General features: G+C 26.0%; 1 protein-coding gene across 1 annotated transcript; it reads right to left on the bottom strand.

Annotated features, from left to right (window-relative positions):
• Positions 1 to 8,441, bottom strand: LOC145831263 (ectonucleotide pyrophosphatase/phosphodiesterase family member 5-like). Its single transcript, XM_082938442.1, has 7 exons — positions 8,016 to 8,441; positions 6,004 to 6,276; positions 5,457 to 5,642; positions 4,030 to 4,209; positions 3,249 to 3,388; positions 2,711 to 2,801; positions 1 to 844 (listed from the first exon to the last, which is right to left on the bottom strand). Exons 1-7 carry the CDS (start codon positions 8,404 to 8,406, stop codon positions 711 to 713), a joined length of 1,395 nt encoding a protein of 464 aa, XP_082794568.1. The 5' UTR covers positions 8,407 to 8,441; the 3' UTR covers positions 1 to 710.
• Positions 8,442 to 11,888: the final 3,447 nt, after the last annotated feature.

Below are 11,888 nucleotides of genomic sequence, written 5' to 3'. Positions count from 1 at the left end.
AATAAAAAATGAAAGGAGAAAAATAAATTTTATTTCAAAGTACGTTTAAGTGTTAGTTTTGTCTTACTAATCAATAATATCAAAGAAAATATAAAAAGATTAATTTTGTAAAATAAAAAACATGTTTAAAATGAAAAATATCCACGAACAGTATTGGAAGTAGCAGCCGCCTAAGACACTTTTTAAATAATTTCAAACAAAAACAGTGCAGACTAATACAAATTAAAAGTAATGTAGATCAATACAAATTAAAAGTACTTTTCAAATTTTTTGCAACGGTAATACTAAACGTTTCAAGTTTGGATTTCTGATTTTAAATTTTAAGAATGCTATTTCTTAGTTGAAACTGTGAGCATTTTTTGTTGTAATGTAATGTCACATACGGGTAAATTTAAAAGCTTTACAATATTTTTGAATAAGGAAAATATATTAATTTTGACTGTAAAGTAAAAATATACATGAGTGAATAAAAAAAGAATGATTTGAGTACACTTTACAACGTTTCTTTAAAAAAAAATATTCTTAAAACATCTACAAACGACTATTGCATCTAACATAAGCTTATATAGATATTGCCAATCTCTAACTCAGTCGCTAATCTTTAAAACATTTCAAAACAGCATAACAAAGTAACATACAGTGCTTAAGATAAAATTGAAGAAATTTTCATCAAAATACATGTTTGAAATATGAAAGGCACAAAAACTCAACTAAGCAACATCTTCTCTGGAATTGGCAAGTATTTTGTAGTTTTTATTTTCCGAAGTTTTTTCAGAATCGCTCAGTAACTTCCATATGAACATCAAGGCGACCATCATTAGAAAGGCTACTCCGAACAAAACACCTGATTGAAATAATTGCATTCAAAATGTAGTCTGATTTTTTTGTTGTTTGTTTAAAGTACAAAAATGCACACATAGATACTTGGAATTTAAGACAAGTTTTATTTAATTTTGCTGATTATGATAAAAAATGTATCTTAAATGTTTTTCTATCTTCAAACTATGAAAGTTTAATGGAAGATTGAAAAAAAACTACTATTCTCTATTTTCTAATCAAAGAAAGAGAAAACAAATAGAATACGAAAGTAATTGATTATTGAAAAAATGGTTTCAATTGTATATTGTTTTCCTTTAGTATTGTAAGTTTTAATTCTCTTTAATAATTATTGTTGTATAAAGTAAGATCAACTTGTTTCGATTTATATTTTTAAACATAAAAAAAATACATAAATCTATATCTTTTAACTTACTTGTAATTTTAACTTGTTTTACCTTATTAATGAATTTTTTATTAATACATTATTTTCGTAAAGCGTTCTATATCTCGCTAAATGCTTCTTTTAGGTTAATTTCATGTAGAAAATTTAACTTACAGTATCACTTGTAACTTATTTAATTATTTAAAAACTTAAAACGGTTCTTTGGTCAAAGTATGTTTGGAACTTTACTTAGTAGTATAGTTTAGTATAAATTTATACTTAAACATACTATTTACAAAAAAAAAACTACACTAGTACAAAGTTTTATGTATATTTTTGATTTCGTTTACATTTTAAAGTTACTGTAGACATATTCTAAGCTTAAATCAAAATAACATTTGACCAAAACGTTTTAATTAACCTATTTAAACTTTTTAACCACAAATGAAATTTCAAAATTATTCGTTTAAAGTTTAAAAACTATTTTCTATATATTAATTTTATTAGGAAGTTTAACAATGGCAAACTTCAAACTTAAATCCAACAAAAAATTTAGACACACTAATCGAGAAAGCAAGGAAAATAAATTGTACAATGTAATATAATATTACAATAAATAAAACAAAAGATTTGTTCAAATAACATTTATTTAAATAACATTATCTAGTAATGGCTAATAAATTAATTGCTAATACAATTTTGTTTTCTCCTACAATATTTTCATACTATCACTAGCACTTAATTATCAATAAACACATGACTGTATAAAATTGCATTAGTAAACTATTAGTTATTGAATAAAAACCACTAAAATCGTGTTAAAATAACGACATATTTTACTTTACTGATACTAATAACACACTTGTTTTAAAAATAAATTAAGTACACTTTAATAACTTGATAAAGTATTCTAGTGATTATACATTATATATAAATTAAAGAGCTTTTAATATGAATATATAGATACATTTAGTATTCATCGAAACAATGCTTAATTTAAAATATCAAATTTTTCTTTTTTTTTCACTTTGTTTTTAGCTAGAATTGTGTAAACTGTAGAATGAAAAGTTTAATATAAGGGAAAATACTATAGAAATATTGTTTACTGTTTCAGTGGTAAAAAATTCTTAAACACTTACGCCCCCACAAAATACTTCAGGTGAAAAACCTAACAATAATGAACACTAACAAGAAGCTACTTAAGTAATACAACCTGTAGTAGTTATATATTTTTTAAGTTATACATTTTAACCTTAAAAATTTATTTATAGAAAAACATTTACTCTAGTAAAAATAATTATAAAAACACATTTCTAAATTCTTGTAATGCCCAATGAAACTTTTAAAGCCTAAAAAACAACAGTATCTGCAAATATTTCTAAAAGAAGTATTGTAGTATTCTTTTTTTTTTATTACAGCTTGAATTTCATTTTACTGACTATATGTATTCAAAACTGTAATGAAAAATGGTCATTTACTTATGTTCTTAAGAATTTAAGTCAAACTAACAGAGAAAGGCATACTGGTAAAAGTATCGGTCTTCAGACTTGAGAATATGCTGAATTTTTTCCAAAGATCCATCGTTATTAGAAGGTTCAATCTGAAAGTAAAATAAGTTTAATATTGCGCAAAATAAAATAATTATAAGGTAAGTTTCCTTTTTACTTTGCAACACAATTTTCTCGATATTTCCACGGTCATAATGCAACGTCACCATAACTAATGCAACGTAGATATATTTAAAAAAACTTTGTTGCTACAAACATATCATTACAAAATAAAATGTCATACAATTGATTACTAAATAAGTAACTTGTATCATATATTTACAGTAAAAAAGTTCAAAAACGAACTAATAGTTTAAATCGTTAATAAAAAATTTTACAAACTGTAGCTCAATACTAATATAATTAATATTTTAAAATCTATGAAGCATAAAAAAACCTTTAAAAGCAGATAAACAAAGCATGTCATCTATAAAAAGATTAATAATAACAACATTTAAAGCTGCATTAAAGAAAGAAAACAAATCAAAACAAAAACCAACACCAAGTATGTGGCATATGAGGGAATATATGTGAATGTTGCTGAACGGTTCTGAAATATAATTGTTTCTGAAGCTGGGACCACGTGATATGAAGAAGGGGTGCATGTCCATCACGTGATTGTCGAACCCGTGCGACCCTTCTGTAAATGAATAATGTTTAATGTAACTATATATTTAAATTGTATATAAATATATTGATTTTATATTGTGATTATCGAACCCTTCTGTCATTTTTTTTTATGTAAACTATTTAATCAATTTGTAAAAATATATTGATTTTAAATACATCACATGATTATCGAGCCCGTTAGATCCTTCTTTTTGTTAATGTTTTATTTTGATTTACATGTAAGAACCTTTTAAGCTTATGATCGGAATTATTCCTTCAGGTTGTTTTTAGTAGCATAAGTTGTACAGACTGCATGTTTAAAATTTCAATATGTCAACCTATGAACAGTAAGTGTGTAGTAATGTAAATAAGTTACTAAATTGTGCATAGAAACCTTTGATGACTTGTAAAAGTATTTATAGTAGTTGATCGCAACACAAAACTGCTAAAACATTACTTGGAAATGCTGTTTAGTCTCGGCGTTCAATTTTTTCTCAAATAATGAAATTTTGATTTTCAAATGTTCGATTTTATAACGAGACAGGGTGAGACATCACACATACTCACTAGGTGAAAAATTGTTAAGATAAAATAAAATTAAGTGAAGTTTAAAAAACTACGTAACGAAAATAAATAAAAACCAAAAAAGTTGTAACTTTTTTATGAACTCACTCAAAGGAACGGTGTCGTTTTCGTTTTCCACCATCCAATAGCCGTTTTCAAGCTTGACAAAAATGGGTGATATTCTCGCGTTGTGGGAGTAATGGAGCGAATTCGGAATTTCCTCTTTCTTGTAAACACTCACGTGACTGCCGAGCTTTTTAAGCTCCTCGTAAACTGACTCTTTTTCACCTAAATAATACATCATGCTTGAAAAAAAAACTGATTGTTCAATTATGAGCAAAGTTTGCGGCATAAGTTAATTTAAAATAACAAACTTATTGTTATAAAAAACTGTTAAGTTACTTATAAGATAATAAAGAAACAAATTTTAACTTTCCTTTAAGTAAAAAACTTTAGTTAGTCTAGTTTTTTTCCAGCAGTGTAACTTGGCACAGTTGGTAATAAGAATTGTAAGTATATTTGATTAAATATAAAAAAATAAAATAAAGTATATTTATATTTACAGCTTAAACAGTTTAATTTTAAACCAAAAAAAATATATTTGGAAAAATGCAACCTGTAGAAATGATATCGAAAGGTTGTAACATTTTTGTGCTATAAAATTATATATTTTTTGTATTTAAATACAAATACTTAAATTAGTTTGACAAAATACTTAAAAAGAGGTTGGTGTTACTTTGATTTAAAATTATGTTGTTCATTATTGAAAAAGTATATTATAATAACAAAAAGCGATATTTTGTTGTTTTTTCTCTAGTTATACTGTTTCTTAAAAGAAAGTTAAACTACAATTAAATTAAGCTCAAATGTGTATAAATTTTTAATTATTGTTTAAACTAGATTGTATGTTAATCATACAATTTTGAGGCAATAACACTTTAAATAACATTTGTAAAAACTTCACTTTTTAATCAAGTTATTTTTCAGAGCTTGAAAACCTTTAAAAATGTACACTAATAATATTAGACAAAAATTTAATTTAATACACAACCAGTAAAATTGTAACTGTTTTGAAATTGAAGATTGTTCAAGGATGTCTTTTTTTAATATCTACTTAACAACATTTATAATTCTCAATGATTATATGGTTTATTACTTTAAAAACTTATGCTAAGAAGCATAAAAATATCAAGAAAAAAAACTTATACTTTATACACAACAAAATGAAAATTATTCAACCTTTTTTTGGCCATATTTGAGTGGCAAAGTTTTGTGAGTTATAACTTAGCAAAACAACTGCAATAAACTATGAAAAAATTTAAGAACAAATTACGATGCTTGAGGTTTTATATATTCAAAATAAAAATCAAACCTTCTTTCGGCCATATTTGTGTGGCAAAACCAAGAAACTTTTCCTAAACATCTTATACAACAAACAAACACTACATGGTTTTGTGTTTTAAAGCTTGGCAAAGTTATTGCAAAGATAAATAATATGTATCTAAGATATTATATACTTAAAATAAAAATCAAACCTTCTTTCGGCCATATTTGGGTGGCAACGCCGAGATTGATGACCCTTTCAACCTTGCTCCTGTCAAGTTGCGAGTACATGACCACCTTCCTGTCCTCGCTCAGGCTGGTCATGCCGTGGTCGCTCGTTATTATGATGTCCACGTTGTCGTATATATCAGCCTCCTTCAACTTGCCGATAAGGTAGCCTGTTTGTATGAGTTTTATTAAAAATCACACGAGAGTTTTAATTAGATGCGATGACGAGTTGGTTGAAAACAATTAGAAAAAGGAAACATTACAAACTAATAGTTGAAGAGGCATAGCTAAGACCTAACTTTTTTTTTCAACTTTTATGCTTAAATAAAGTTTGATATAATAAACATATTCAAGAGTTAAAAATGCAATTTAAAAAATAACAAGGGTACAAAAGTAACTTAATTAAAGCGAAAAAATTTAGCTCAAAAACATATAACTTCTAAAATAATAACTTGTAAACTTCTCCATTTAATTATACAATCTTCTATTGAAACAGTTACAAAAAGGAATGTTTAATGAAAACAAACAGACCCACGGTGTCATCGCATCTTTTTATCTGTTCGGTCACTTCAGCCGACTCCGGCCCGTACTGGTGGCCGAAGTGGTCCGGCTGGGAAAAGTACAGCAGGGCCAGGTTGATGTCCAAACGCTGCCCGTTGATTGGTTCGTCGGACAGCCAATCGACCACCTCGTCCACTCTGCTGTTCCACGGCACGGATTTGTTGAAGTGGTGGTACACTGTTGGGTATTCCCCTTTTATTTTCACCTGGCTGCCCACCCAAAAGTACACCCCCGTGTGGTAACCTTTAAAATAGTTTTTAATTTTTAGTATTTATTTGCTATTTATATTTTATAAAGCGTTTAAAACTTTACTTGGTTGCTATTAAAAACAAAATTTATTACTCTTACTTTATGATGTTCAACAAATTGGATTTTTTGTAAAAAAAAAGTTGAATGAATTAATCTAATAAAACAAGATTTTTTTAAGTCTAATTTGAAAGTTTGAAAAATTTATCTGCAATACTATAAGTATTTTCACCAAATGACAGGCAAATAAAAAATTTTACAATAAAATTTTTGTAACAAATTTGAGCAAGCATATAATTTTAGACATTTTTAGTACCAATGCAGTAGTAGTAGATTATTTTGTATCAGTAACAATTTGCAATTTAATTTTATTTTTTACTCCCTTTTATTAAATTACGTCCTGATAATAACATTTAATGTTTGTAATTTTAAATTTCGTTATATTGTCTAAAGCAAATGTATTTAAAAACTTTTTTGTATTAAAAATATTATGGGTGCATGACTAAAGAAATCTTTAACAAAATTTAAAGAGCCATAACTCAAAAAGTAATGTACAAATAAAAAAAAGAGGTATGTTATTAATATCTACAAACAACTTTGAAAAATAAAAAATATTTTTTGGGATATGGATAAAACAAGTTTATAAATGTAGTAATTTACAAAAAAAAATATTTCAAATATACTTGTCATTTTACCAGATATAAGTTATTACTTTAAAAATAAATAAAACACTCATTTAAATTAGTTACAATAATAAATGTAAAGATATTGAAGATATAATTCGAAACAATAACATTTATTAGTTGTTCAGAAGTTAGGGAGTTATTGCAATCAATAACCATTTAAATTTTAAACTTACAAATTTGTTAAAAAAACCATGTTCTACTTAAATAGTTGATCAACGTTTAGTTAGTTTTATACCACTACAGTACATTATAACAAATTTGTATGCATTTAGTTCACAGATTAAACAAAATAAGTTAAGCATAATAACTATGATATTTTTGTTAGTATTTCAAAAAATGTACTATTAGGTAATTGGTGTAAGAAAACTAATGAAACCTTTTAAATAGAACTATTAGTAACTTAAAAGATTTAAAGATGGTAAGAAAAGTAGGTCAATTTTTTTATTAAATTTCATAAGAGAAAAGTATGTAATAAAAAAAAATAGTGTTTGTAAATATGAGTCAACTTTAATATAAAGACTTTTTTTTTATTTTATCACAAATTATATATAGAATTTATGTGCTTATTTTTGTCATAATACCAACCAAACTCTAAATAAAGAGAAAAAAAAAGAACAAATAAATTGGATTGTTTGATGTCTTATTATTAATTTTTTTTTAAACTAATACTACAAGTACTAAGTTTAAAAAAAATTAAATAAAAATACAAACTTATAAAAATGTTTGTGGTCTTAAAAACTTACAAAAAAAAGTTTGATTTATAAACTGTTTGAAAAAATATATTTATGCTTGAACTTTCTTAAATATTTCTGCAAATGAATCTTGCATTTAATATTGATACTAAGATGATTTTTTTATATGGTAATGCTTATTTACCAAATTTTTAAAAGACTTGTTCACTTAAAAAGTTCATTTAAAAATTCACATTGAACTAATATATTTTTTGGCAACTTTATAGTTCCAAAACTTTTGTGTAGAAACTATCAAAATCAATTTATTTTTAAAATTATCATAGTTGCACAAAAGCTTAAAAATCCAGAAAAGACTAACCTTGCTTTTGGTTAGTGATCCAAATCGGCTCGCCTCCATAAAACTCAGGATCATTTGCACTAGGCTTGACATAGGAAAACGACTTGTTCAGAACAGGATCAAAAAACTGATTTGCAACAATTCCATGCGACTCCTCGTACATTCCGGTTGCAATCGTGTAGTGATTGGGGAAAGTCTGACTGACGTAAACATCCTCAATCCATTTGGCTTTGACGCCTGTTTCAATGAGCTCGTCAAAGTTTGGGGTGCTGGTCCTTTGCAAGTAGTTCCACCTGAATCCGTCGAATGAAATCAGCAAAACTTTAGGTTTTTTGTTTTGACTTGCTAAAATGTGCTTGAAGTTGGAAGCTAAAAAAAGCAGGAAGAAAATTTGAAGAGGTGATTGGAGCATTGTGGTAGCAGTTTTGTTAACATAAACTTAACTTTTCATCTGTGTTGATAAAAAGTATATTATAACTACAATACTTGAGATCAAATTAATATTTTATGTTTTACAAAAATATAGTCTAACTTTTTAAATATACTTAGTTTAAGTTAAGAATAGTACATATTAAACTTATATACATAGTTTAAAACAATAAAAAGTTTAATGAAAAATATTTTGCTCCTGATTATTATCTTATTTGAAAACAACTAATTCAAATTATTGAGCATACTTAACTAAACTTGAATACTTATTTTATATATATACTAATATATATACTTATATACTACTTTTGAAAGAGTCAGATAATATTTTAATTTTATAGTTGCATAACAAATATCATGTTAATTCAACAGTAATAACTATACAATGATAGATGTCTTTCAGATTTTAATTGTCAGAAAATTTTATTTTTCATAAACTTACTTAACCCAAGCATTTTTTATTTATCCTTTTGTAGAAAGTTTTTAAATAAACAACTATTCAAAATCAGTTTAAAATATTTATTATTTGCTTTATTTGCATGTAAAACTAAGGCAGTGTAGTATTACTAAACATATATTTTTACTTTGATAAAAAACTTTGTTAAACAATTACTAGTACTAGTTAAAGTGGACAGAAATTAAACTTCAGCTCCAAGTTTTTTTACTGCCTAAAACTACCTTTTGCACTGATATATCAGTGGGTCTACGAATAAAGATCCAATAAATTATTTCAATTCTAGTAATATTCAGTGCAGAAAAAAAATATAGTAGAAACAACAAGTTTAAAACAAAAAAAAAACTTAATTGAAAGTTAAGTTAGTTTTTTATGGTGTTGACAAATCAAAAAGACTGAAAAATAGACAGGATTGCAACTCTTTAAGACAAAAAAGCCACCCTGATTTGATACAAAATTGAAAAAAAATAAGCAAAGTTTTGAAAAAAAACTACTTACTGTGTTAAATTACTTACAAATTCCAAAATAATAAAAAAACAACTTGATTGAAACAAAACTTAGATAAAAGTTATAAAACTAGTTTAGGTCAGCCTGAGTTTTTCAAAAGAATTATAACTAACTAGAGTTATCCTGGTTAGCCTGATTTCTTAGCAACCCTACAAAAAGTTAGTTTAATGCTTTCACACCAAGTAATACTTATTTAGTATTTAAATTTGAATAGGTATATAAACATGTATTGAGTTAACTCAGTTTTCCCTTTTTTTCATTATACCCCATTTAAAGAAATTAAAAAGCTACAGCCTCCTTGGACAAGATTTCTCAAAACAATACTGTTTTATAAGCCTAAGACTGTTTTTTGCTCTTCACCATCTACACCAGAATATCTAGTTTAAGTTTCAAAACTACCCTTAAATACACCTAAGACCTTTTTTTTTTGCTCTTCACCATTAAGTCTAGAATATCTAGTCTAAATTTCAAATTATGACCTCATGGGCCCCCTGTGGTCCCTTTACTACTAATGGCCCCCTTGGCTGGCCTTTTTTGGCCAACTAAGTTTTTGTAATGGTTCTAAGTGGGCCATATGACCTACTTCAGGGATCCCTGATTTAAACATTCCTGATGAAAATTGAATGTTATAGTATATTTTTTTTTTGTGTAATGTCAATAATGAGATGAGGGATAAAATTCTTGATCTAAGTATTATAGTAGTTTTTCTTTTAAACATAAATGAGATAAAAAATTGTAATAACTTATGCTGTAAATCAAGTTTTTCTAGTAACTACAATAAACAGTCAATACTAAAAAGAATAATAAAAACTGAAGTCCATTTTTTACTGTACTGCAGTTTACATTTTTTTACAAAATTAAGTTCAACTTAATATTTTTTCATTCAAAACATTATATACAAAAATATTATATATTTTAACTTTTTTATTTGCATTAAGACCAGAGGTAATCCGTTATATTTTATATAAGTTGGTCTTATTTTGTAAGTTTTTGTCTTAGCTACTAGATACTTAACAGTTTAACAAAAATACAGGTAGCTTTTGAGGTATAAGGTATCGAAATTTATGACCAAAACAGGTTCCATAAGGAAGATGTAATCTAAAAGCACAATATTAATTAAAATTTTCATCATTTTAAAACTATATTATGGAAGTTTTCAAACTTGATTTTTTATAATTAGTTTATTAGAAAATACAATCACTATTGTAGTTTTAAGAAAAAGGCTTCATTAAAAAAAACAGGGGTTTTTGAAAGTTTTGGTCAATAATTTTTTTTTATAAGTAGATACAGAGTTAAAATACAGATAAAGGAATATTTTCTCAAAATTGAATTCTATAGATAAAGAAAATTCAATTATTATTTTTTAATTCATTTTTTTTATTAAACATTTAATTTAATTGTTTTTATTTGTCATAAACTAATGGTAAATACCTAGGATGATGTCACACCAATATCAAGCTGAAATTATACTATATTTGATATCTTTTTTAACAAAAGTTTTAGGCTAAAATTTATATTTCATAAATACATAAATATAAGGAGACTTATTTATCATAAACTAATAAAACTTAAACATTATATTGCTAAACTTCATTAATTTTTATTCACTATTCATTTTTAATGACCTTAAGATAGTATACTTTTACTGTTATGATTAGTATTGTTCAACAAGTTACCAATTAGAATTAAGGGCATAGGGGGGTAAACACCCTTTTTTGGGTTTTGATCTTATTTTATATAGTTTTTACTAATCTACAAAACGCTTTTAACAGATTATAAAAATTCAAAATAATTTTTGATATATAGCCGGTCAAAGTCGGAGGCAACAATAGGATCCTTATGGGAGGCGCAAACTAAAATGGTAAATAACTAGAAATCACTAAAAATCTATCTCCTCCTACGTTTTTTGAGATAACTTTCTCAAACTTTCAGGAAATGTTCCTTGATGTATTTAGAAAATTCTGTCCGAACAGAATTTTATAAACTTAATACTAAAAATTTTATAACAAAAAAACTAAAAAAAAACTGTTTTTTTTGTTTAATTTTTATATAAAATCTGTTTCGACAGAATTTTTAAAAAATATCAAGGAACATTTCCTGAAAATTTGAGGTAGTTATCTCAAAAAACGTAGGAGGAGATAGATTTTTAGTGAAATAGTCTATTTCTGCCATTTTAGTTTGCGCTTTCCATAAGGAACCTATTGTTGCTTCCGACTTTGACCGGCTATATCCAGGGTTGCCACTCTTTGAGCCAAAAAATCTTCCCTGAGTGACCAAAAATTTCCCTGAGTAACCTTAAATTTCCCTGAGTTTCCCTGAGTATTTTTCAAATCTTAAAAAAAAAATTTCTCTTCTAACACAAATTATTAATACCTCATTCTCATTTTTCTTCTTTAATAATAAAAGGAAGGTTATATGTGTATGCTTATGCATTAAATTTATAAAAAAAACTGTTTTCAAAAACTCAATCTTAAAAGGTTTGTAACCAGGCAGTTTTTTCCAGT

The sequence above is a fragment of the Thalia democratica genome, chromosome 3 (assembly GCF_965202585.1).
Source record: "Thalia democratica chromosome 3, ktThaDemo2.hap1.1, whole genome shotgun sequence".
NCBI lineage: Eukaryota > Metazoa > Chordata > Thaliacea > Salpida > Salpidae > Thalia > Thalia democratica.
Note: the sequence above shows the minus strand (reverse complement) of the source record. Positions and strands in the feature narration are given on the sequence as shown.

Coding starts and splice junctions, on each gene's coding strand:
- LOC145831263 (XM_082938442.1), bottom strand. CDS start 8,406: ATGCTCCAATCACCTCTTCAAATTTTCTTCCTGCTTTTTTTAGCTTCC. Junction 3,389..4,029: donor AAACGACACCGTTCCTTTGA/GTGAGTTCATAA, acceptor ATTCATTTACAG/AAGGGTCGCACGGGTTCGAC. Junction 845..2,710: donor TTACCAGTATGCCTTTCTCT/GTTAGTTTGACT, acceptor TATTTCAATCAG/GTGTTTTGTTCGGAGTAGCC.